This window comes from Bombyx mori, chromosome 8 (genome assembly GCF_030269925.1).
Source record: "Bombyx mori chromosome 8, ASM3026992v2".
In the NCBI taxonomy this organism is placed as follows: domain Eukaryota; kingdom Metazoa; phylum Arthropoda; class Insecta; order Lepidoptera; family Bombycidae; genus Bombyx; species Bombyx mori.
This window is the reverse complement of record NC_085114.1, coordinates 13,502,939-13,529,870: the sequence shown is the minus strand read 5'-3', so window position 1 is coordinate 13,529,870 and position 26,932 is coordinate 13,502,939. Positions and strand designations below refer to the sequence as shown.

Here is a 26,932-nt window from a genome sequence, read left to right as displayed (position 1 = left end):
ATTTTTACTTGTGTGTATTTATATTTTTACTGGTGGTAGGGTTCTGTGTAGAAGCCCGCCCGGGTTGGTACCACCGTCCTGTCTATTTCTGCCGCAAAACAGTAATACTGTGTTCCGGTCTGAAGGACAGGATAGTCGGTGTAACTTACATAAGGCTGCCCATCCAGGCCAGGATAGGCAGCGCATCTGAGTCACTGATGTAGTTTGGATGTCTATGGGCGACGGTTATCATTTCCCATCAGATGAGCCGTAAGTTCGTCTGCCTATCGAAAGCAATAAATAAATAAATAATAATATCTGACTCGGCGGTGTAGTAGTTCGCGCTCTTGACTGTTGCGACGAGAATCGTGAACTCGATTCCCACATCGGGAACATTCGTGTGATTAACAGGTCGGTTTGCTCTTCGCCTGGGTATTCATTATCCACATAATATGTATATATTCAAACTTATACAAGTATTTTGTCAGTCTCTAGCACCCATTTTTTTAGTTTTTTCTTGCTTAGAAGGGTGGATCAGCTCACAGCCCACCTGGTGTTAAGTGGTTACTGGAGCCCATAGACATCTACAACGTAAATGCGCCACCCACCTTGAGATATAAGTTCTAAGGTCTCAGTATAGTTACATACTACTCAGTATATGTAGTTACATTTTAGGGAATCCTAAATTGTGGTCGTATGACCGTGCATGATTTGTTCAAAATTATTTATTTATTTATATTTAGTTATATATTAATACGTGAAGCAAAAACTTTGTATCCCTTTTTACGAAATTTGCGCGGACGGAGGAGAATGAAATTTTCCACACTTATAGAGAATATAGAGAAGAAGTGCACAATGCTAATTTTTTTTTAAATAATGCATAAAAGATACATTAAATCAACAAAGAAAACATTACACACACTACATACCATGCATTTGACGCACACACGCACGCATACTATTTATTGTCAAACTTTTGTTCTTGACGTCTGTTGTCAAATTGAGATTAAATATTGTTTGTCTTTGTTAATATTTTTTATAGTGTAGTCTTGGCGAAATTTGTGATTATAGAATACAATCATAATAGTGTACAAACTTACAATTCCAATTAATTATAGTCGAATTTCGACTACTGCGGGACCACTAGTATTTAGTTATTGTATGCACTCTACAACGCAACCCTGCCTGTAAAAGATTTTGAAACAGCTAAACTTTCTACGTGGGCATCACGCAACATAGGTCTCTGCTCGCATCTGTAATCATTCTCAGCACACTACACGTTTACCTCGTCGTATTTTATTATTACAGTCGATTGCCCATCCGTTTGGTCGGCGTTGCGGTGTTCCTGCGAAGTTTAGTTACGTGTAAGACCACGCTCCGGTCGCCACTAGTCAGATCCTTCGGGAATTTTCTATACGGAGCAAAGAGCTACGTGATTCCTTCGTAATGTCATCGAAATTGGTGCGTAATTACAATTACAGCATCTCGTATATTTTAAATTTCGATTTTGTAAAAATCTCTTTTTTAATTTGTTTTTTTTTTTTTTTTTTTTTTTAATTACAGAACCGTCGCGACAAACAAGACGACGAACAGATAGTTAGTGAGTATTTATTTAATAAACTTCAGTTCAATTCAATATTAAAGTGATTTATTTGCCAGAGACATATCGTATGTAAATAGACGCATTATAAAGTTTTAACATGAAGCACGTTCTTGCTTGAATAAAATGTGTGCAAATATAAAATAAAAATAAAATTAATTGAAGATTACCAACATGTCGATTTATAATATAACATTCACAAATTATAGTTTAAAAAGAATTTAATTACATTCATGATGCATTAAAATAATAGATCTAATCAATTACATATTTATTATTGAACGCGTTATATTAAAAAATATATATTGAAAAGAAATATGTGTGTGGTAAACACATTTTAAATTAAATACAAATAATGGTGTGATATTATTAGCATAATCTATGTTAATAAATAAATCGGACTAGTGATACTTGCTGGCACTGACATTTTTATGTAATTAATTGCCGAAAATAACAGTTACGTTACTGGTACTATATTGTATTGTATCTACCTATATTGTATAAAAAAAAGGTTCAACAAATGCGAAGGCTTATTACGTCTTCTCGCATTAAAACTGTATAATCTCAAAACTTACTAATTTTACAGGAGAGTGTTTTAAAGGTTTTACATGTGATATTTCTTATATTAATTAACTTTACAACATTTATTTTTTTATTTTTTTACCAGTTACATTATCTGTCTTTTAAAGTATGATAAAATTAATTTTGTTAATAGTAGTCAAAACATAGGTAAACTAAAAAAAAAAAATTAACTAAACTACGCTCTTTTGACAGTATTTATGAGAAAAATACTGGTGATACCAATAAATGATTCCGCATATTAACTCAATTTTGAATATTTTTGGAAATTGTATACTTTTAATGCGAAAAGGTAATTTGTTGAACCTTCGAACAGATACCGATGTCACTGGTTCAAGACTGTGCATCAAATTAAATCATAAGTAGATAAATCCGGATACACTTGAAGTACAAATTTCAGCAGGAAACATTAAGATTACTAATAAAAGTTTTCAAATTGGCGGCTTAGAGTTATGAAAATGGTTCTCTTGTAAGGAGAGGAAATGTTATCGGAATTTGTGTGCGATTTAAAAAAAAATATTTCCGTTAGTGCTAATGGGTAGCCCAGTAAGATCTGTCCAAGTCCAATCTATATATTAATACGTGAAGCAAACACTTTGAACCCCTTTTTACGAAAATTGCGCGGACGGAGGAGTATGAATTTTCCCACACTTGTAGAGAATATATAGAAGGAGTGCAAAATGTTAATATTTTTTTATAATTATGAATAAAAAATACATTAATCAATAAATAAAAAACATTACACTACCATGTATTTGACACAATACACATATACATATTATACGTTATGTTTATTGTCAAACTTTTTGCATTTAATTTTTGTTATATTACATCAAACTTTGTTACATTTAATATTTTTATATTATTTGTCTATAGTGTGTGCGAAATCTGTGATTATAGAAGTATAATATTATTATGTAGTTTTTGACAATAGAACCATAATAATTTTCAAATTTATGATTTCAATCAATATAAGTCGAATTTTTCGACTACTGGGGGACCACTAGTTTGTCTAAACACACGCGAAGAATAGTGTCATTTAAATAAATATATAGATTACTTTTTGAACCTTTGATCAAAATTCAGAACTACATTGCAGGTGATATTCCATGAAGGGTACCCTATAAATTCTTGTTTACTAGCGACCCGCCCTCGCTTCGCTTCGGAAACATTAAATTTTATTATTGATAGCTGAGTCCAGCGATGTTACCCGGGTTATTGTCGTACCGCGGGTGAAGCCACGGGGCGAAGCTAGTCTAAAAAAAGGAGGCTAAGTTACTCCTTATATCATCAGCTACCTATCAGTGAAAGTCCCGTCAGAATAGGTCCAGCCGTTCCAGAGATTAGCCGGAACAAACAGACAGACAGACAGACAAAAATTGTAAAAAATGTTATTTTGGTGTATGTACTATGTACCGTACATATATTCATATGCATGTGGTAAAAAGAGGCTATTTCAATATTACAAACAGACACTCCAATTTTATTTATATGTATAGATACAGCTGAGAATTCGACCTTACGCATCTCCAAAATTGGTATGAGCGTTCACGTTTCGGTTTTCGAACTCCGGTAACCACTTAGCACTGGGTGGGCCGCGATATCGTTCAGACACGAACGCAGTAAATAAAATGCGAATCCGTATATAATAATTTTTAGCGTGACGCAAATTCGACCTTACGCACGTCGAGATATGTTTTCTTTTCTTTTCATTCCATATGTTTCGCTACACATGTTTCGAATTTAAGATATAAGCTAATCACTGAATTTGTGCTCCCATTAACACCGTGATGGAATATTTTAATAGTTCAGATAAGTTCCGTGCTCATGTTGTTCTCTGAGCAGATAATTTGTAGAGCATTTTTATTTCATTATACTTATTTACGACGATGCTTCCATTACTATACGCAAAATATTTCGAAGAATAAAACAGTAAACATTTTTTTCTTAATCTTCACTATAAATATTTAAAAAGTCTCGTGATTATAGAACATTATATAAAGCGAAGCTCGTAATGAATTCTTTATGTCTGTAGGAAGTCGACTCTAAGCATGAATTGTATTATATATCCATACTACCTGGAGCCACTGCGGTCATCGACAGTGCGTTTCCAGAGGTATTTTTTGCCACGTACCATCCGGCTATGGAATGAGCTCCCCTGCACGGTGTTTCCCGAGCGCTATGACATGTTCTTCTTCAAACGAGGCTTGTGGGAGTATTAAGCGGTAGGCAGCGGCTTGGCTCTGCCCCTGGCATTGCTGAAGTCCATGGGCGACGGTAACCACTCACCATCAGGTGGGCCATATGCTCGTCTGCCTACAAGGACAATAAAAATTTTTTTTTAGGCCTAATGGATAACGTGCCAATACCTAGGTGTATTAGCCCTAACGAACGAAGCGACTGTGCTTAGGGCGTAGCGATAATTAACCCTATAGAACCCATCTTTTCCAAGTACTATCCATTAAACTACTAGCCATTAAAAATTAAAGTTTCCAAATTTGCCTAATTAGTAAAAAAAAAATTATTGCTTATATGGATGGACGAGCTCACAGCCCACCTGGTGTTAAGTGGTTACTGGAGCCCATAGACATCTACGACGTAAATGCGCCACCCACCTTGAGATAAGTTCTAAGGTTTCAAGTATAGTTCATAGTATCACAACAATAGGCAAGATGGTATTGCTGCTTAGAGCGCCCGTAGGCTACGTAAGGTTTTTTTTTTCTATCCGGTTGCCTACCATTGCATAACGAACGTACTTTTGGTTTTGTCTTGCAGATCATATTATTTAATGGGTTTTCTCCATAATTACTTAACTATGGCGAGAAACCGTACCGGTAGTTTGAATGACCCCGATTATGACGCACTGGTGACTGGTGGTAGGACCTCTTGTGAGTCCGCGCGGGTAGGTACCACCGCCCTGCCTATTTCTGCCGTGAAGCAGTAATGCGTTTCGGTTTGAAGGGTGGGGCAGCCGTTGTAACTATACTGAGACCTTAGAACTTATATCTCAAGGTGGTTGGCGCATTTACGTTGTAGATGTCTATGGGCTCCAGTAACCACTTAATACCAGGTAGGCTGTGAGCTCGTCCACCCAACTAAGCAATAAAAAAAAAAACTTGAGCAAACCGATTCAAGCTAAAACGCGTAGTAGGAACCCATGAAGCAGCTGCTCTTGCGTTGTTAGGTCCCTTTGGAGGCGCTCGGGCAGCTGTTAGCAAATTCCACCCCTACTAGCTGAGCCTTTGCTCGCTTATCTGTCCTGGGGCAACTGGAAAGGTCTCCGGACAACAGTAAACCCTCATTCATAAAAAAAAAAGTAGGAACCCATTGACTGCTTATAATATATATAGTCTTGACAGTTTAAAAGAATTCGTAATATCTTACACTCATCTTCTTTCATTTTATTCACTCATCGCATGAAATTATTTTAATTCGAGTACTCCCCACGCGGTTCTGCGGGAAAATTCTTACAGAAACAATTCATACCTTTGTGCTAAATTTCTTATCGTTACCAAACACAAATTAATAAAACAACAAATTAACAATAGCGCAATCTTCTTATCTTTTTAAAAATTACACGTTATAATTAAATTACTACAATCATGTTAATTTTTTTATATTAATTATGTGTACGCTTTGAATGTAACAAACGTGCAAATATACAAACTTCAACACCTACAAAATATTAGTATAGATAAACCCGAATAATCACGGCAACATCAACGAGGTATTCAAATTGAACGCGAAATTTAATTATTATTTTTTATATCAAAACTAATGCTTTTGTATTTTTCAGTGCTGAGACGCGCTTTCAGCATGTTCGACTCTCAGAAGCAAGGGAAGATCGAGAAAGACAAAATCAGGACCATCCTCAATACTATGGTGCACAATTACGATGACCTAGAGCTCGATAGGATGCTGGACAGCGAAGATGCAGATGGTGAGTCTGACAGGAGACTTAGTGACGTAGCTTAATGTCAATGGGTATTGATTAAAAAGAGATTCAACGGACTACTGCTCTGGCTATTGTCAGCAAATCCTCCCAGGTGGAGTCCCGTGAGGTTACCTATCAAATCATGTGTAGTTGGAATATCTCATTACATAGGATAGTCCCAACGATTAGGTAGGGAGGAAAAAAGACTTGGAATACCAAAGTTGCAGGCAGCGTTAGGCAGTGGTAGACAGTGGCTGGACTTTTCCCTGGTATTGCTGATGTCCATGAGCGACGGTAACCACTCACCATCAGGTGGCCCGTCATCTGCCTATACGGCTATAAAATAAAAAGTTCCTTTTTTTGCCAACAGTTTTTTTTTCCTACCTATGCTGATAGCCTTGAGAGGCTATTTTAGCTTCACCCTAACGTGTGTAGGTGAGCTCACGGGGCTCAAACCGGAGAGTTGCTTACACGTGTCTATGGGTTAGTTCGCTCGTCGAGCCCTTCGTCGCAAGCGACGGGTTCGACGAAGACGATGACCGGTGCTTGTGGTGCCTAAAGGCACCGTTAATGGATCAGGAGGATCCGTAATGACGTGCTTTGGGCGACGTCGACGGTTTACCATTCGAGCCAACAGTAACAATCATGTATTCATGTAAGTGTAAACTACATATAGATGTTCAAATGCCTTCCACTACAGATGTCAGCTTGTGTCGCTAATAAGCTATACTATAATAAGCTGCACAAGTGTTTGTGCTTTCGTCCAATGCCTAATCGCATTTCGCTACGAAACGTAGCTATAGCGAGCATTGTAAGTGCAACTGTATGCATTGTTTGTAAACAAAAATCTACTGTTAAAACTGTAACCTCCTTTTGAATTTGACAGATTCGAATTTAAAAAGGTTTTAATTCCATTATGTTCGTAAATAAAGTGATATGTTATGGAATCATGAAGCCATTTTAAAGTTTTGAAATGAATTAGTGTATGTACCACATGAAAATCGTGTCTACATTTTTTTTACAGACGCTTAGATTTCACTTTTCGGTTTGTTTTTGTATACTTTATAACAAAGGCATAAAATTTCTGAGTCCACTCTTAAAAAAGACAGTTACATGCGCCTCGATATTATTATATTTTATTCTACCTATTCTGATAGCTTTGAGAGGCTATATCAGCGTTACCCTAGCGTGTAGGTGAGCTCTAAGAGCTCAAACCGGAGTGATGCTAACACTGACCCTAGCAAGAGCAGTGCTTCGCAGAATCTACCACCGGATCGGAAACGCGACCCACTGAGAAGATCCGGCGAGAAATTCAGTGGGCTGTGTCTGTGAGTTCCTCGACACTTAAGGAACTAATTAAAAAAAAACTCAATATCAATCGATTTACGAGACGCTTACCCCGCGTTCGAAGTCCAATCCTAAAGATAATATCCTATAAAACAGCTAATGTTCAAAGGCTAAAATCAATAAAAATAAACATGCGTTTATCTTTCCGCTAATGTCGCTGGCAAGTTTATGAGTCCGATGTGACGGGAAAGCGTCTGTTTTATATCCGACTAGAGTAGGGCGAGCGACCCTGATACTGACAATTCGTGTTACAGACTTGTGTTTTTGTATCTTACTAATTGCACAAGGTCACGCACTATAAAATTATCGATCCATGCTTTTAAGGCATATCAGAGATTTGGCTACAACGAAAATGTTACAACCGATATAAAGACTAAGTCAAATTTTCAACTGCAAATTTGCAACTGCAAACAATTTTTTTCATGTTTTACTGGTGGTAGGACCTCTTGAGAGTCCACGCGGGTAGGTACCACCACCCTACTTATTTCTGCCGTGAAGCAGTAATGCGTTTCGGTTTGAAGGGTGGGGCAGCCGTTGTAACTATACTTGAGACCTTCGAACTTTTATCTCAAGGTGGGTGGCGCATTTACGTTGTAGGTGTCTATGGGCCCAGTAACCACTTAACACCAGGTGGGCTGTGAGCTCGTCCACCCATCTAAGCAATAAAAAAAAAACTGCACACAATGTATACCTTTTTTATTTTTTATTGCTTAGATGGGTGGGCGACCTCATAGCCCAGCTGGTGTTAAGTGGCTACTGAAGCCCATAGACATCTACAACGTAAATGCGCCAGTCACGTTGTGATATAAGTTCTAAGGTCTCAAGTAGGTATAGTTACAAGTATACCTACTTAAGGTACACTTAGAAAATGTTTTTTTTTAATTGGACCTACCTAATTTTATTTATTGCCTAGATGGACGGACCAGCTCACGGCCCGCCCGCTGTTAAGGGTTCACCAGTACCCATAGACAACTATAACATAAATGCCGCCACCCACCTCGAAGCATGAGTTCTAAGGTCTCGGTTTTTTTTTCAGTACAACGGCTGCCCCACCCTTCAAACCGAAAGGCATTACTGCTTCACGGCAGAAATAGGTTTATATGTGTGCATTAGTGTCTCTGATCTGATCTAGAATGTTCGCAAGCTGGCATGCACAGTGACAGTTAAACGATTACTATTGTTGACCACAAGCTTTATTTGTCTTACATTGCATTTTTGTGATATACTAAATTCATAAAATAATCACAAAATAATCGTTACATTACTTAAGTTAGGCCTATCGAAGCCTATTTTATTGAGGCTTGTCGTAAAATAATTATTTTTCTAATGCGACCTTCGACTTTTAGTCTATATCAAAGTCGACAGTTTTCGTTTTGGTAATAGGCACCGATAGCTATTTAACATCAAGCTGTTCATGATCTCTCTACCCATCATCGGTGATCGAAAGTGAAATGTCATAAGTTGTACATGTCGCCCTATTTTACGAGTTACCCTCAATGACATTTTTATTAGCGACAAGCCTGTCAAATATTGTATCGAGAAATGGACTTTTTGGCGGGAACGCGAGGAGTGAAGTTGTGTGATTTGTTTTATTTTGTCTATTTAGTGTTTCTTCGGGTTTAAATGTGTAATAATGGTGGTTTATTAACCGTTTAATATCTGTGAAAGTGCACAAATGTGAGAAAATGAAACATAGGCGCTGAACGTAACTTCTCGGGATCCTCCAAAAAGTCCATTGAAAAAATCTTAGTAAAAGACCACCATTTTACTGAGATTAGATTTCATCTCATATCATCTCATTTAATTTCATCCCAGTTGATTAATGTCTCAGATTAATCATTTTCATTTCATTTCACTCCATAATATCATTTTTCATAAAATTAAGAATATACATACATTAAAATAAGATATGACTTAAAGGTCTCAGTTACCAGGTCATAAAATCTCTTAAAAAAAAAGTATCGAGAAATTGTATCAAAGTTACTTTACGAATCTATTTTTTGTGTTATAACATTTTGTGTCTTGTAAATAAATTAATCTTGTATACTTTGGCAGATGTCTAGTGGTGGTAGATCACGACAAGGGAAGTTATTTTTGTCCTGCCCATTTCTGACACAAAACAGTCTTGCGTTTGTAGCGACTCTGTAGAATAGAACAGCCAGTATAGGAACACAATTGGCACTAAATTTGAACACAAATATTCACCCACAAAAACACTAAGCGTCAGGTAGTCTGTGATTTGAAATATGAAAACCGAGCGGCGATCAAAACAAAAAATTTTGGACACAACTTTAACAATAAAATTAAACTAAACTAAATTAACTATACTTGAGATCTTAGAACTTATATCTCAAGGTGGGTGGCACATTTACGTTGTAGATGTATATGGGCTCCAGTAACCGCTTAACACCAGGCGGGCTATGAGCTCGTCCACCCATCTATGCAATAAAAAAATTCTCCTATCTATACGATGGCAGTCTAAGAGGCCATTCCAGCTACACCCGGACGGCAGATGAGTTGTCGGGCTCAATGTGACAAAATTTGCTACACTAGCCCTAGCAAGAGCCGTGCTTCGCTGAATCTACCACCGGATCGGAATCGCGACCCACTGAGAAGATCCGGCGAGAAACTCAGTGGATTGTGTCTATAGTTTAAATTGCATGTCGAACGTTTGATGAGAGTGTATTGAATACCTTCTAGAAACAGCTCGTCCGACTTCACTGATTTATTTTTTGTACATGATTGGTAATTGTCAAGACATGTTTCGCACTATACTCGTAGATTTGGTTTTTTGACGCCAAATTCTTCGCATAATTCAATTAAGGATAGCCACAGTCGACCGAGTTTCACTAATTTATTAATATATATTTTAATTATATGCTAGTTTTACGTAGGAGAACGCGCGCGACAAGTAATTAGGGCACGTCGATATCGATGGTGCAGAAACGCGATGCAAATTACCGTATACCTACCTACCTACATTCCGTATTAGTTTAATTAACTCTACGAAACACTAATATTAAAATAGCGACCCGCCCTTGCTTCGCTTTGGAAACTGTAATTTATTATTGATTTCTCCACTATTTAATGGATGTTATTATACATGTAAACCTTTCTCTTTAATCACTCTATCTATTAAAAATCTCGTCAAAATCCGTTGCGTAGTTTTAAAGATTTAAGCATACATAGGGACAGACAGATATAGGGACAGAGAAAGCGACTTTGTTTTATACTAGTGATTATAGACTTAGTAAGAACTAATCGTGATGTCTGATGATGATAATTTTGGTTAATGTCTACTTAAGATGGTAGGCACAACTTTGTTTAGATTAACTTAAAGACAAATAGATACGAAATGCATTTAAAACTTCCATCTTACGTTTCTAAGCGGGTGACGCCGTTCACATACCTAGCTATGACTCAGAAAAAGCGACGATTTGATGAAGAACAAATAGTATCCACAAGTCCATGAGTTTATGCATCAATCATGATCATAGAATGAAACCTAATCATTTTTTTATTACTTATTGCATAGATGGGTGGACGAGCTCATAGCCCACCCGGTGTTAAGCGGTTAATGGAGCTTAAAAAGATCTACAAAGCAAATGCGCCACCCACCTTGAGATATAAGTTCTAAGGTCTCAGTATAGCTACAACGGCTGCCCCGCCTTTCAAGCCGAAACGCATTACTGCTTCACGGCAGAAATAGGCGGGGCGGTGGTACCTACCCGTGCGGACTCACAAGAGGTCTTACCACCACCATTGTTGTAAGTGTGTACAGGCCCCCGAATTCGTTATATGATTTTTTTGAAAATATAATGGAACGTGTTTTATTAAAGTTTTCTGTTTCTAATAAACATGTTTTTATTTGTGGTGATTTTAATATAAATTTATTAGAAAATACAAATGCCACTATTAGACTCAGAACATTCTTAAAATCATATAACCTTAGCAATCTATTTTCAGAGCCCACAAGAATAACTAGCACATCGGCAACCTCTATAGATAATATTTTCACAAATGTAAAACCTTTACATAAATGCATTATTAATCATTTAAGTTCAGACCACAGTGGACAATTCTTATCTTTTAAAATTAAATCTGTTTCAGATGTTAATAGTACAAGAAAGCTACCGTTTGTTCCTATTAATATTAGACGTTTGGAGAAGCTTAGAGGTAAAGTTTTGGCAAAAATTCCGAATGTTTGTTATAGTGAAGATCCTAATGTTCATTACATGGATTTATTTAATGTTATTAATTCTGAATTTAGTGCCATATTTACTTCTAAAACTCTGATCTTACATAATAAAAGATCATTCAATGAATGGGCGACTGTTGGAATTCACAAAAGTAGGCAAAGATTATACGATCTCTATCATGAAAAATCATATAATCATAATAAGTCATTTCATGAGTATGTCTCTAAATATTCCAAGCTGTTTAAAAAAGTCTGTACATTGGCCAAGTCATTGCACTTAGGCAATCTTATAAAAAATGCACCTGACAAAATAAAAATGACTTGGAATATCATTAATAGGGAGACTGGGAATGTCAGAAACAGCAATGCTGAATTAACTTTAAAAATCAATAATCGAATATTAACTTCTCATCAAGAAGTGGCCAGTGCCTTTGAGCACTACTTTGCTGATATCCCAGCTTCTACTACAAAATCTTTAATTTCATCTCCTACCGTCGCCGAATCATTACTGCAAAATCATGTTGATAAATGCAGTGTTAACTTTAAGTTCACAAATATTGATATAAAGGACATAATTGATAATTTCAAGCTCATTAATATTAAGAAAACTGGTGATTTATGGGGAATTTCAATTAATGTTATAAAATCCATTATTGATATAATTGCACCTTACCTTGCTACAATATTTAATGACTGTATTGATGGTGGTGTGTTTCCTGATCTAATGAAATATAGTAAAATAATACCTTTATTTAAATCTGGTAGTACTTTTGACCCCTCTAACTTTAGGCCCATTTCGGTACTACCTACATTGAGTAAAATTTTTGAAAAAATTATTCTGGAACAACTTTTGAACCACTTCAATTCCAATAACCTGCTTCATAACAAACAATATGGATTCACGAGAGGTCGGTCAACTATTGATGCAGGTGTAGATCTCATTAAAAATATTTTTCAGGCTTGGGAAGAGTCGCATAATGCCCTTGGGGTTTTCTGCGACTTATCTAAAGCTTTTGATTGTGTTGAGCATAATACATTAATGAGGAAATTACACCATTATGGTATTAGGGGCGTTTCATTAGAACTTATTAAATCTTATTTATCCGGAAGAATCCAAAAGGTAGACGTTAAAGGAACGAGATCTTCCGGTGTCTTACTTAATATGGGTGTTCCTCAGGGTTCCATATTGGGTCCCTTCCTATTTCTTGTATATATCAATTATTTACCTAAGTTTATTGAAACCCGTCACGAGGTCGTATTATTCGCTGATGATACATCATTATTGTTTAAAATTAAACGACATTTGGAAGATTATGACGATGTGAATGATGCTATCTCGCGCGTGGTACATTGGTTTAGTGTTAATAATCTGTTATTAAATAACAAAAAAACAAAATGTATAAAATTTACCACACCTAATGTTAGACAAGTTGACACTAATATTACTGTAAGTGGAGAGACACTGGAGCTTGTGGATTCGACAGTTTTTCTTGGTATAACAGTTGATTCCAAGCTGCAGTGGGGTCCTCACATATGCAAGTTAGCGAGTAGGCTTAGTTCTGCAGCGTTTGCGGTAAAAAAAATACGAATGTATATTAATGAAGATACGGCACGCCTGGTTTATTTTAGTTATTTTCATAGTGTTATGTCCTATGGCATTTTGCTATGGGGCAATGCTGCCGATGTCGAAACGATTTTCATCCTGCAGAAGAGGGCTATTCGTGCTATTTATAATATGCACCCGAGGGAATCCTTGAGGGACAAGTTTAAGGAAATCAAAATTCTAACTTTAGCGTCCCAATACATTTTTGAAAATTTATTGTACGTGCGTAAAAACATTGAAGAATTCCCCAGAGTCTGCGATTTGCACAATGTGAACACTAGGAACAAACATAGGCTTGCGTTGCCGGCGGCTCGAATTAAGAAAATAAGCAACTCTTTTAGGGGGCTGGGTGTACAGCTTTTCAACAAGATCCCACTAAACGTTCAACTACTACCTGTTCATAGATTTAAGAAAACTGTTAAGGAACGTTTGTGCAACAAGGCATATTATAAAGTTAAGGATTATTTACTAGATGGCACTACGTGGGAATGAGGCGTTCGCTCCTGGCCTTTTCATTTTTCATTATTATTATTATTTATTTGAATTGTATTTTTTTGACTTGTTTTTTCGTATACTGTAAATATGTTTTCTTGTTTAAAAAAAAAAAGAAAATAGTTGAGAAAATACAAAAAAAAAAGAAAAAGCCCGCTGAGTTTGTTTCGCCGGTTCTTCTCAGGACTGTGGCTTTTTTTGGAACCGGTGGTAGAGTTAACATTGTTATTTGTATTTTGACATTCAACAAGTGTGTCATACTGACATCTAAGTTGAAATAAATGATTTTGAATTTGAATTTTGAATTTGAACTAAATACGCAAATTATAATTTTGCGGGTTTGATTTTTATTAAACGATGTTATTCCTTCACCGTGGAAGTCAATCATGAACATTCGTTAAGTACGTATTTCATTAGAAAAATTGGTACGTGCCTGCGGGATTCGAACACCGGTGCATCGCTATATACGAATGCACCGGACGTCTTATCCTTTAGGCCACGACGACATATAGAAGAGATTTAAAAAGATTATCTTTTTTAAAGTCGTTTAATGGCAGTTCCACTATCGTTAAGGCCCAATTAGCATGAGGTGACATTATGTTTCGCTTCAGCCGAGCGTTGGAACAATTACAAAAGCAATTAAAAAGACGAACAGATAATTCAGTTGCATGCCCAATTCAAGCGAGAACGGATTTGAGGCCATAAGACATAAAATTAAGTATTTTTATGAAGTAGCAGTCTAGTGAGATTTTATAAAGTATTTAGACTAATCACTCTCGTAGTCCGACGCGAAGTGTTTTTTTTTTGCTTAGATGGGTGGACGAGCTCACAGCCCACCTGATGTTAAGTGGTTACTGGAGCCCATAGACATCTACAAGGTAAATGTGCCACCCACCTTGAGATATAAATTCTAAGGTCTCAGAATAGTTACAACGGCTGCCCCATCCTTTAAACCGAAACACATTACTACTTCACATCAGAAATAGGTGGGGTGATGGTACCTACCCGTGCGGACTCACAAGAGCTCCTACCACCAGTAAAAAGTAGTGGCGACGTATTTTGTTTAAACGAAGCCGGTTTCCTTTAATATGTCCGTTTTTTATGTCTATTTCAATCTTTTGTACATTACGCATTGCTGACACAGTATTTGACGTGTTATAACAATAAATACTTTAACTTTTTTCATCATAGTCGGTTACTCTTGGCAGAGCTGTCGAAGTCATGTGAAATTCTTGTTTATTATAGCCTTGACAGAGGTTCTCCATAGTTTACGAACTGAGGCTTGGCGCACGCATTCGTTAAGCGGGGTTTTAGTAAGGCCTTTCACCCGATCAGTCCAACGCATGGGACTTCGTCCACGAGATCTTTTACCATTGACCCTACCCTGAACAACAAGTTTCTCGATAGACTCTGCTGGTCGTCGCGACACGTGTCCGAAATATCGAAGAATTTTGGATTGCACTGTTGATGACAACCCTTGAGAGATATTAAGTTCTGAGCTAACCTTTTTAGGGCTGAGCTAATTTTCACATATCTTGCTGAAATTGGCAAAAGATTTTTTGAAAAAACGTGAAAAACGAGAAAACTTTAACATGAAAAATAATAAAAATCAATGCTAAATTCACAGCAAAATAATTTTAAATTATTTTAAATGGTTTTTTTATAAATGTTGTTTACTTATTAAAAACGTTATACAAGCGCGAACTGCGACACGACCGTACAGGTCGATTAATACCTATAATTTAACTGCGCAACTAGTCAAAAAGTAGTTTATACGCATTAATTGAGAGTCGATCTATCGACGGTTCGCATTCTAAGGGTAATTAAATTTATTATAATTATCAATGTAATGTAAATTGTTGTTTCTAAAAAAAATTAGTAATAACCCCGCCTCCAATGGAACCACACCCTTCGGAACTTATTACGCGTGCCATTTTAAACACGGACGAAAATTAATGACATAAAGTCAATTATCTGACGATCTTGGTTTATAAATTTACTTGTTGTTATGAAGTCGTTCAATATACTTTAGATTTATGTTGTCTATGTTTTTCTTTTTAAGTCTAAGCTCAGAGTTGCGTACGTAATCTTGTCTATGTTTTTTTACAAAACGAGTAAAGATACCCACCTATGTAAAGCTCACCCTCTTTAAGAACGGTTATCTGGTAGATAACTCAATTGTTGAGTTAAGCTCGCCATTTTATAACATTTCGCAATTATTATATTGTATTGACTGTGTGTACAATAAAGAATACAAAATAGATTATAGAATAAAAAAAATTAAAACAAGTTTAGTGATTCTTTTTTTTTTTTTTATTGCTTTGATGTGTGGACGAGCTCACAGCCCACCTGGTGTTAAGTGGTTACTGGAACCCATAGACATCTACAAAGTAAATGCGCCACACACCTTGAGATATAGTTCTAAGGTCTCAGTATAGTCACAACGGCTGCCCCACCCTTCAAACCGAAACGCATTACTGCTTCACGGCAGAAATAGGCGGGGCGGTGGTACCTACCCGAAATTCCCAAAAACAGCACGTTGTTTCGCATTCAAAGTATTTCAACAGTCGTTCAAACTTTTAACCTTCCATATAAGCGTATTGACCCTCTGGAACAAAGGGTATGTTGGCTCGCAAGCTGTGTTTTATTACAACATAACTTCAGCACAAAAAAATGCCGTGCAGCATTATTTTTTTTATACGTCACAGCGAAATAGCGCGCTTAAATTACAATTATTTATTTTTGTAGCACAAGAGTCGTTGAACCAACATCGGAGTACATGTTTTATCTGTATATGTCAAATTAAATGCAGGTAGTATTTCAAGATTAGCGTTTTGATAAATGAAAGTCATTTGTTTTTAACCGACTACAAAAAAAGAGCAACTTTTGAATTTGGCTATATCTTTTTTGTATTAAACCTAATTTTTTTTTTTTACCGCGATATATCATTTATTTTTGTATTATCGTTAATTATGCATATCTATTGACTTCTACTACGTTGATGGCATTCACATTTAACTTTGTTTAAAGTCGCTTTGAATTTATTTTTAATATTCCAAATATATTTTCAAATGCAAATGTATGCATCTTAAAATGCCAAACAGAATAGTTTTATTCTGTGTAAGTATGTCAAAAGACGATTATAAAAGAACACAGCTTATTTCCATGCAAAATACTTTGTCGAATTTCATGTACAACTAAATCTCGAAAGCTGAAAGATTTAATTGGAATGTTAATATACTAGTTGGGTTTCTCGAACGCTGCCAGTTTGGGCACCGATAACATATTAGTATTGTGTTGGATCATTTGCATGTTTATCTAAATGTTGGTAGCTTGAGGGACTATTTCAACTTCGTGCGGACCGGTAAGCGATCTCACGGGCTTAACCTGAGAGATTTGCTAACATTGGCCCTAGACAGAGTAGTGCTTCGCTGAATCTACCATCGGATCGGAATCGCGACCCACTGAGAAGATCCAACGAAACACTCATTGGACTGCGTGTATTATTCGTATAATTGCATTCCTATTCTGAACTTGGACCAACCGGTACCGCTGTGATGTTGCTGTTGCGAAGCAATTGCCTGTTCCCGTCTGAAAGGCCCTATACTTATACCTACCACTCACTGGTGGTAGGACCTCTTGGGAGTCCGCACGGGTAGGTACCACCACCCCACCTATTTCCGCCGTGAAGCAGTAATGCGTTTCGGTTCGAAGGGTGGGGTAGCCGTTGTAACTATAATGAGATCTTAGAACTTATATCTCGAGGTGGGTGGTGCATCTACGTTGTAGATGTCTATGGGCTCCAGTAACCACTTAACACCAGGTGGCCTGTGAGCTCGTCCATCCATCTAAGCAATAAAATAAAAAAAACTTATTTCAATACTCGTTCCGACAATTTTGGATACTTGTTCCGGGCCGCATTCCGATACTTATTTCGATACTTGTTACGATACTTGTTACGATACTTGTTCCGATACTTGTTCCGATGTAATTAATAATGACTAAGCGGTCCACTACTTATTGCCCTAAAAAACCATTCATATTCAGAATACAAAAATTTCATATCCCCCTAGAGATGGGCCTGCGATAATTCCTAACTTAAACAATTCATTATTACGATAACACAAAACTGGGTCAAACCGTAACCGTGAACTGTTAATTCTGTCTAAGTAAAAAGTAAGTAAAAAAGTAGGGTCTGTTCTTTGGAAGTACTGAATCTCATTCTAATCAAATAATAATAAATATATGGAATGATGTTAATGAAAATGACGCAATCAGCCACAGAGAAACTGACGTAGATATAGAAATATTACGGCATAACTAGAAACGCTAAGGTTCGCTAAATCAAATCCCTTAATATATCCGATTTTGTTTTAAACTGCTTTTTTTTGTTTATCAGATAAAAAATACATACAGTCATGGTGGGGATGTTTCATTCAGAAATATTACTCTCCTTTTTGTACTGGCTTCTAGTCTCATATAGCCCGGTTTCGCAAAACAAGGGACTATGTAAGAACGTATGTATTTACCGTGCTATAGGAGGGATACCAGTATAGGGTTTTCTTATACCGAAGAAAATCATCGGATCCCCACCCGCGGGGCGAGTGGGGTATGTGGGAGTTGAACCTCACTAAAACTCCTGTCGCTCAAAGCCGGCGCCCGATCCCGGACCTGGTCGTAGTCCAGTCGGGGCCACTGAGACGGCGGGAGAGGGTTGACTCAGAGCATATTACATCCATTCCGCCGTCCCCCAGACGCCGGACCAGTGGGCGCCGGCGACACGACCACCAGTTCCCTCGGTCGATGGATGAGAGCCCGCCTTGATGGTGCCGCGCTGCACCTTCCCCCGGAGCGATCCGGAGCACGCGGCTTACTATCACTCGGCTTCCTATTACGGACGAGCGTGCGGACCATGCCGCCCACGCCTGAGTCCCTCCTTGCATAAGATCGTAGGGGGCCGGGTCACGGATGGGACCCCGGTCTCGACCCCATGCTCGGTGGTGGCGGATTTCTGCGTAGTGAAGAGAGCTTTGTCTCACTCGCCCCACCGCCTTCGTCCGCGAGATGGTGCACTCGCAGAAGTTGAGCATAGCCTTCCAAGACTCGTCGCTGCCAAGCATCGACGCCACGACGCCAGGCAGCGACAAGTCCGGTCTTATCTTTGCGACCGGACACGGCGTTGCACCTCCCAAGCGGGACAGACAGCGAGCGTTTGCTCTGCCGTGTCCAGATCGTGTCCACAATGATGGAACCTCATTCTTTGCTAGTCTAGATGAGGAACTGGCCTAGGCCAGTTACATGTTATAAATGCAGTCTCTATTCTTCCATTTAAAACTTACTACAAGAGTTTCTTATCCACAGGCAGCGGGAAGCTGAACTTCGATTCCTATGTTCGCGTGGCTCTTCATTTCCTCGACGAAGACGACGAAGCTCTTCAAAAAGAGCTTAAAGAGGCTTTCCGGTTGTATGACAAAGAAGGTAAGCTATATAAAATAATAAGATTAAATGGGACGGTCTTCTTAAAATATATTATAATAAAGACTGTTTGAATAATATTTGCTGGACACGATCAAGGGAAGTATAACCAGATTTATGTGGAGTCAAAGTAGCCCATGTTTCCTTTTTAATTAATTAAATACTCGCACTATTATATTAGAAAGTATTCGATGATTTTAATCATGCGATCAATACTGATGGTCAAGAACTGGTGAAAAACTAGTGATTACTCGCAAAGTTGAAGAAAAAAGATCTCAGGGGCGTATTCCAACGCTTGGACTAGCCGAATACAGAACAAGTTTCGACTATTTAATGATAAAGCGCTGCCAACAGTTCTCGAGTCATATGCGTATGCGTCTAACAGAGTTTACCACATCCATCATCCACCCCCTATCATCCACATCCCATCATCCCACAGACACAGCCCACTGAGTTTCTCTCAGCGGGTCGCGTTTCCGATCCGGTGATTGATCCCTCGAAGCACTGTTCTTGCTAGGATTAGTGTGAGCAACGACGTCAGGTTTGAGCCCCGTGATCACTCAAGACCATCAGCTTAAGTAGGAAAAAAAGTATTTACCGAATGTGTAATTTCGAACTTATTTAAAACTAGCGACCCGCCCTCGCTTCGCTTCGGAAACATTAAAACACACATGAAAGCAAAAAAATAAAAATAAAAAATAGATAAAAAAAGTAGCCTATGTTCATCAGGGACAATGTCGGCTTCTAATGGAAAAAGAATTTTTCAAATCGGTCCAGTAGTTTCGGAGCCTATTCGAAACAAACAAACAAACAAATCTTTCCTCTTTATAATATTAGTATAGACAACTTTAACAATTTGATCTCGGTTTTTCTGTTGTCATGTAATTTTTTTTACGTTTTTAATGCTTTATACAGTGTTCGTGATAGCGGGCGACTAAGTACTGTTCGTTATTAAATCCAATAATGTGTATTTACGTAAGCAAATTTAATTTTCCGTTAATAACAATTTGTACTAATCACGTTAGTTAGTCATTCAGTAATACAATGAATTGAGGCACTCGCATGAGATTTAAGGTCCATTTTCAATTGTATTGTAGAATGAATTTTGTAACTTTAAATATGCACATATTATGTATCGACTGAAATAGTTAGGATACTTTCTACCGACTCGACGCGAGTTCGCTATAGTAATTTTGAAACTATTTATTTGCTTCGAAGTTCTGTTTTCGAATAATAACATTAACTAAAAACTTATTTCATGCTTCCAAGCTGGAATCTTAAAATAAAGATAAGAAAAAAAAATGATAAAATATTTTTGTAAATTATGTCATCTAAAATCAATTTCAAGGCACAACATCATTATTATTTCGTTACGCCACTAAATACGTTAACGAGACGTTTTATTTTCCGGATGAAGTTGTCGTCTAAATCTCGCGATAATTACGTCCGGATGTATTAAAACAATAAAATAAATTAAAAGCAGAATTTATTACATACGGTACCGTTAATAAATATCGTTTTGCTTAATTTAATATACAAATATTTTTGCCTGACGAAAACGATGATGTCGCGGAAGCAGCGGCTAAGAGTACACGAAAAAAAAAAAAACCATAAACGTTTCCCGCCACTTTTGTATTATATGAAAAATAAATGGCTGCTTTTTTCCGTGACGTGTAATCCTGTGCGCTGTGGCGATAAAACATATTATTTATTTTCAAACGTGACACTCGAGGCACTTAAATTTTTCACGTAGCTACGTAACATATTTCAAAATGTATTTTTCAATAAAAAAAATTATTTAAATCTTTTACTTTTATGTTTTAATGATAAAACAGTCGGTTTAGTTTTCCGTGGTAACGAGATGTTTTATGTTGATAAACGATAGCCCATGTCCAGGGACGTCTTAAACTAGGATGGGGCCCTTGGGCACACAAGAAATTTGAGGCCCTTTTGGAAAGTAAAAAAAACTAATTATAATAACATTTTTTTACTGAATATGACCATTTATTATACGTAATCAAATACAGTATGATATAATATGTCATTAATGATATTAGAATGCTGCTGCTTTTTTGGTTACGATTTCGATAACGGTTTCTTTCGGGATTTCTGTTGAGCAAAATCTTCTATTAAAGGCATAGTATATGCCTTCTAAATACCTTCTGACTACTGATTTGTAAAAAAAGTGTAATGTGCCCGACAAAAATGTTTTGAGAATAAACGTGTGAGAGAAATTGTCGGTCTTTCGGGGCCCCCTGAGAGTAGGGGCCCTGGGCACGGGCCCCATGTGCCCTTATGGTAAAGACGGTATTGCCCATGTCCCTTTCCTGGCTAAAGTTATCATTTTAAAAGAAATCATCTCAACCCGTCGCTTCGTTTGGTCGTGAAAGGAGAACAAACAACACGCTTTCACATATTAAAGTATGAATCTGTCTAAATCACGCTTTGCTGATTTACATTCGTGGACTACGTACCCCTTTTTCTGCTTGTAAGGCGTATTTTGAGCTCACAGGGTTTTGTAGCAGGCATCCTGCCTATTTCTACGACTAAGCAGCCATGCGTTCCGATGGTCGTTATACAGTAAGCTTGAGACTTGATATCATATGACCTCATATCTCAAGATCATCATCACTCTCTTGCCCTCAGTCACACAACTTGCCCTCAGTTAACAGCCAGAGCCGCTAACTATTGCACCACCGAGTCAGTCAAGAGATGAGCGAAGGCATTCATTTACGATGTCACGTGTTTCGGTGACGACTTAACAACAACTGGGCCGGTATCCAGTGGAATAAAATCTAACGTTGCTGATGTCTACGGGCTCCAGTAACCATTTAATACCAGGTGACCAGTAAGCTCATCCACCAACACAGATCAGAGATACGAATTGTTTTAATCTGCAGGTAATGGCTACATTCCAACATCGAGCCTCCGCGAGATCCTGGCCGCCTTGGACGATCAGCTGACCCCAGATCAGTTGAACGAGATGATAGCCGAAATCGACACCGACGCATCCGGAACCGTAGACTTTGACGGTCAGTCCTCACTTGCGCACTACTGACGCACTACTAGCTCACTTCTAACGCACACTAGCTCACTACTAACGCACAGCCCACTGAGTTTCTCGCCGGATCTTCTTCTTCTTTTCGCTTGGAGTAGCCGAATATAGGACGAGTTTCGACTATTTAATGATAAAGCACTGCCAACAGATCTCGAGTCATATGCGTATGCATCTAACTGAGTGCCGGTCACCGTCTTCGCCAAACCCGTCGCTTGCGAAGAAGGGCTCGACGAGTAAATCTTCTCTCTCCCTCTCCACTAAAAAAAATTCTTAGTTGGTCGCGTTTTTGATCCGGTGGTAGATTCTGCGAAGCACTGCCCAGGTTAGAACTCCGAGCGCTCACCTAACCGTTAGGTTACGCTGGCATAGCCTCTCAACCAGACTAGGTTGCAAACACTTTTTTTTTATCCTACCTAAGCTGATAGCCTTGAGAGGCTATTTCAGCGGAACCTTAACTAGTAGGTGAGCTCACGGGGCTCAAACTTGACGACGTTGCTAACATGAACCCTAGCAAGAGCCGTGCTTCGCAGAATTTACCACCGGATCGGAAATGCGACCCACTGAGAAGACCTGGCGAGAAACTCAGTGGGCTGTGTCTGAGGGTTAATTTACTCGAGTCGAGCCCTTCGTCGCAAGCGACGGGTTCGACGAGAACGGTGACCGGTGCTTGAGGTACCTAAAAGCACCGTTAGTGGATCGGGAGGATCCGAAATGTCGTGTATGGGGCGACGTCGACTGCTTTCCATTCTTTCTGCAGGATCGGGAGCACTAGCGCACTTCTAATACACTACTAACGCACGCGCATGCAAGCCTATACTGGGGGGAGGGGTGTACCACCGAAATGTGACAGCGTGACAAGGGGCAAGTGTCAATAGTTTCGTAACGTCACATATTAAAATTTTAAATATTAAAACACGAAGTATAGATGTCAATAAATAACTTTAAAAATCTACAAACTTGAACTATAGTATATAGCAGGTACTCAGTCCGGCTTTCGCGAGTTGTAGACATAATCAAAACTACTTTGACGGTTTTTGTAATGACGCGTTATTTATTCTCATTTATTATTTCAGATGTTTCGAATACTACAGTAAGCAGTGGCTTGGCTCTGCCCCTGGCATTGCTGAAGTCCATGGGCGACGGTAACCACTCACCATCAGGTGGGCTGTATGCTCGTCTTTTTTTTTTATTGCTTAGATGAATGGACGAGCTCACAGCCCACCTGGTGTTAAGTGGTTACTGGAGCCCATAGACATCTACGACGTAAATGAGCCACCCACCTTGAGATATAAGTTCTAAGGTCTCAGTATAGTTACAACGGCTACCCCACCCTTCAAACCGAAACGCATTACTGCTTCACGGCAGAAATAGGCGGGGTGGTGGTACCTACCCGTGCGGACTCACAAGAGGTCCTACCACCAGTAAAAGGTCTGCCTAAAAGTAGTCTGCCTAAAAGAGCAATAAAAAAATTGCTGAGGAAATTTAAGTTTGATAAATCAATCGAGATTTTGAAAGAATGGGTGTGATTTTAATATCGCGTTATTTAATTATATGTTTATTTGTTTACGTGCACAGCTCTTTGAGAACGACCCCTACCATGTTATTTAAATGGTCCGCGAATTGGTATTATTTGTATTAATGTCCAATATTACGTAGCAGGTTTAGCGGTTTCATTATTTATAAATTTAAGTTTTTAAAACGCGTATCGAAACAAAAATCTTAATTATAATATCAGTTCTCATCGTCCGTTAATGTGACCAGAAATGTCGATTACTTATCATCTGAAATTGTAATTTGTCTGTGGAGTTCCAACATCGGAAGCGGAAGGGGCGGGGGTGGGTGCAATCTACCCCCGAATACCGATTGGCGCCAAACTGTCTCGACTTTGACACCTACAGCAAATTGTTGCCGCATTCTAAAATTGCTGGTCTTAATAGAATTTTCGGGAGGAATTTCAAATGTTGAATTTTTGGAGAGCGTATTTTGAAGTTTACGAGAAATAATCTGTATTAACATTTTACTGTGAACAATCTTTGCAAAAAGGAAATCAATTCTAAATAAGATATTATACTCGAAGATAATACCAATAGCAAAAAATTGTCACAATAAGAAAATACATATGCGAGTATCAAAAGATTTCTCAAATTGAAGGGTTTGAAGGGCGGGGCAGCCGTTGTAACTATACTGAGACCTTAGAACTCATATCTCAAGGTGGGTGGCGTATTTACGTTGTAAATGTTTATGGGCTCCGGTAACCACTTAACATCAGGTGGGCTGTGAGCTCGTCCACCCATATATGCAATAAAAAAAGAAAAAAAAAAGACGACATTAATAATTAATTCCTGAACTGCAAATCAAGCTCTGCATCTTTGAAAAAAATTACCTTATACGACTTTGTCGCACGTGAAGATACGCATACATTCTGACTGCAAATGTAAAATATATTATTATCTCGTATTTTCTAATGAATATAGAGCTGATTTCGTGGCGAATAAATAAAACCGAATTCTATTTATTCCTATAAATCTTCCGTATTTTTACTACTAAAATTAGTAGACGCCTCTTTTAACACACCGGTCTCTACAACATCTTCGCGATCTTGCTTTCTTCTTCTTCTTCTCTATCTTACAATCGTCCCTCATTCACATCTTAACGCACGGTTCCACACTATATTTTTAAGCGGTGGTAGGTATAGACGATCAATTATATTGCGAAATATTATGAATTGGGCAATATTGTTGACTGTTTAGGGTTAATATTGAAGATTGCGCAATGATTGAACGAAAGTTTGAGCTAGACTAACCATATTTTTTCATTGCGTCGTGTAAAATATACTGATTTTGCGCCATATTTTTCAGTCTGTGGTTCGTCTTGGCCAGGAGTACATCTGCTAAGTGAACACGAAAACATTGTGTGTTCGTAATAATGTGCAATATAATTGATCAATTGAATTCAGAGTGCCTTTCATTCTTAATGTACAATAAAATGTATTATACAATGTCATTGTAGGTAGGCCGCCTTTCTTTCATTCATACATACATACATTCCGCTCTTAACTATTTAAAAAATCCCACATTAATGTAATTTAGCTAATAGATGATTTTGTTTCTTTCAGAGTTCATGGAAATGATGACGGGCGACTAAATAGCTACAAATAGAGGATGGCTAGCTATTTATTACGCAGATATAGAATTTAATAAAAATAAATATTTGTTTTTAATTGTTTATTTATTTATTTGACCATCCCGATGGTCAGTTGTTTGGTTATTTAAACTACTACTATTATTAACGTACAACAGCTGCCCCATCCTTCAAATCGAAACGCATTACTGCCTCACGGCAAGAGTAGGAGAGGTGGTGCTACCTATCCGAGTGTACCTACCATTAGTAATTACGCAAGTTATAATTTTCGCGGGTTTGATTTTTATTACACGATGTTATTCCTTCACCGTGAAAGTTAATCGTGAAAATTTGCTAAGTACGTATTTCATTAGAAAAATTGGTACTTGCCTGCGGGATTCGAACACCGTTGCATCGCAAGATACGAATGCACCGGACGTCTTATCCTTTACGACTTTTTTAAGATATTTAGTGTTCATGTCTCGTTTGTTAATTCTTCTTCTTCCAGTGCCTCTTCAATCCTGAAGGTTGGCCGTTAGCTTTCTATATTCGTTTTTATCTGCAGCCAGCCGGAACAGCTGTTCGACGGAGGCAATACCGGTCCACTCCCGGATATTCCGGAGCCATGATTTCTTTCTTCGCCCAGCACGTCTCTTTCCGTCCACTTTGCCCATAATTATCAGCTGGAGCAGCATGTATCGATCGTTCCTGAGCACGTGGCCGAGATACTCTATCTTGCGCTTTTTGATAGCAGGCAGCATTTTCCGGGACATATGAACGCGCTGAAGCACGGTTTCGTTCCTGACCCTCTGCGTCCAACCAATGCGTAACATGCGACGGTAGCACCACATCTCGAATGCCTGTAGGCGTCTTGTAGTATCCTCTTTCAGGGTCCACGTTTCGCAACCATACATGACGATAGGCCAGATATAGCACATGAGTAGCCTGACTCGGAGCTTTATATTCAGTTGACGACAGCAAAGAACTTTCCTCATTTTATTAAAAGAGGCTCGAGCAGTTTCTATCCGGGTCTTGATTTCTTGATCAGATTCCCATGCTTCGTTTACCCAAGCCCCTAAATACTTGTACTGTCGTACCCGCTCTAGTTGTTTCCCAGCTACAGATACGCTTGAACTCAAATCCGGGTTTCTTGAGACTACCGTGAACTTGGTCTTGCTTATGTTTATCGACAACCCGGCTTCTTCGCTGCACTCATTAACCTTATTCACAATTGCTTGCAAATCGGCTTCCGATGCTGCAATAAGGATAGTGTCGTCCGCATAACGCAAGTTGTTAACGACCCTGCCGTTGATTCCTATTCCCACTTCAAGATTTTCAAGAGCTTTTGACATCACAGCCTCTGAGTAGATGTTAAAAAGCAACGGGGATAAGACACACCCCTGCCGGACCCCACGACAGATCTCAACTTGGTCGGTTTCCTCGTTTTCGACTCTTATCGTAGCCACCTGCTTCTCGTACAGGTTGCGGATGATTCTGACGTCCTTACCATCTAGACCAATGTCACATAAAAGGCTAAAAAGTTGGTG

At 38.3% G+C, this 26,932-nt stretch overlaps 2 protein-coding genes across 4 annotated transcripts in view; one reads left to right on the top strand and one right to left on the bottom strand.

The window, feature by feature from the left end:
- The window catches only part of LOC101741854 (calmodulin-A), a 226,652-nt gene that overhangs the window by 33,508 nt on the left and 166,212 nt on the right, over window positions 1-26,932 (bottom strand). The gene's annotated exons all lie outside the window — the stretch shown is intronic.
- Window positions 1,190-25,485, top strand: LOC101746889 (troponin C). 2 transcript variants are annotated; one of them, XM_004923583.4, is made up of 6 exons: window positions 1,190-1,440; window positions 1,543-1,579; window positions 5,955-6,098; window positions 19,094-19,210; window positions 22,108-22,239; window positions 25,381-25,485. In XM_004923583.4, exons 1-6 carry the CDS (start codon window positions 1,426-1,428, stop codon window positions 25,407-25,409), a joined length of 474 nt encoding a protein of 157 aa, XP_004923640.1. In that variant the 5' UTR covers window positions 1,190-1,425; the 3' UTR covers window positions 25,410-25,485. The 2 variants fall into 2 exon arrangements, with proteins under 2 accessions (XP_004923640.1, XP_062525856.1); XM_062669872.1 differs by lacking the exon at window positions 1,190-1,440 and having other exon boundaries at window positions 1,547-1,575.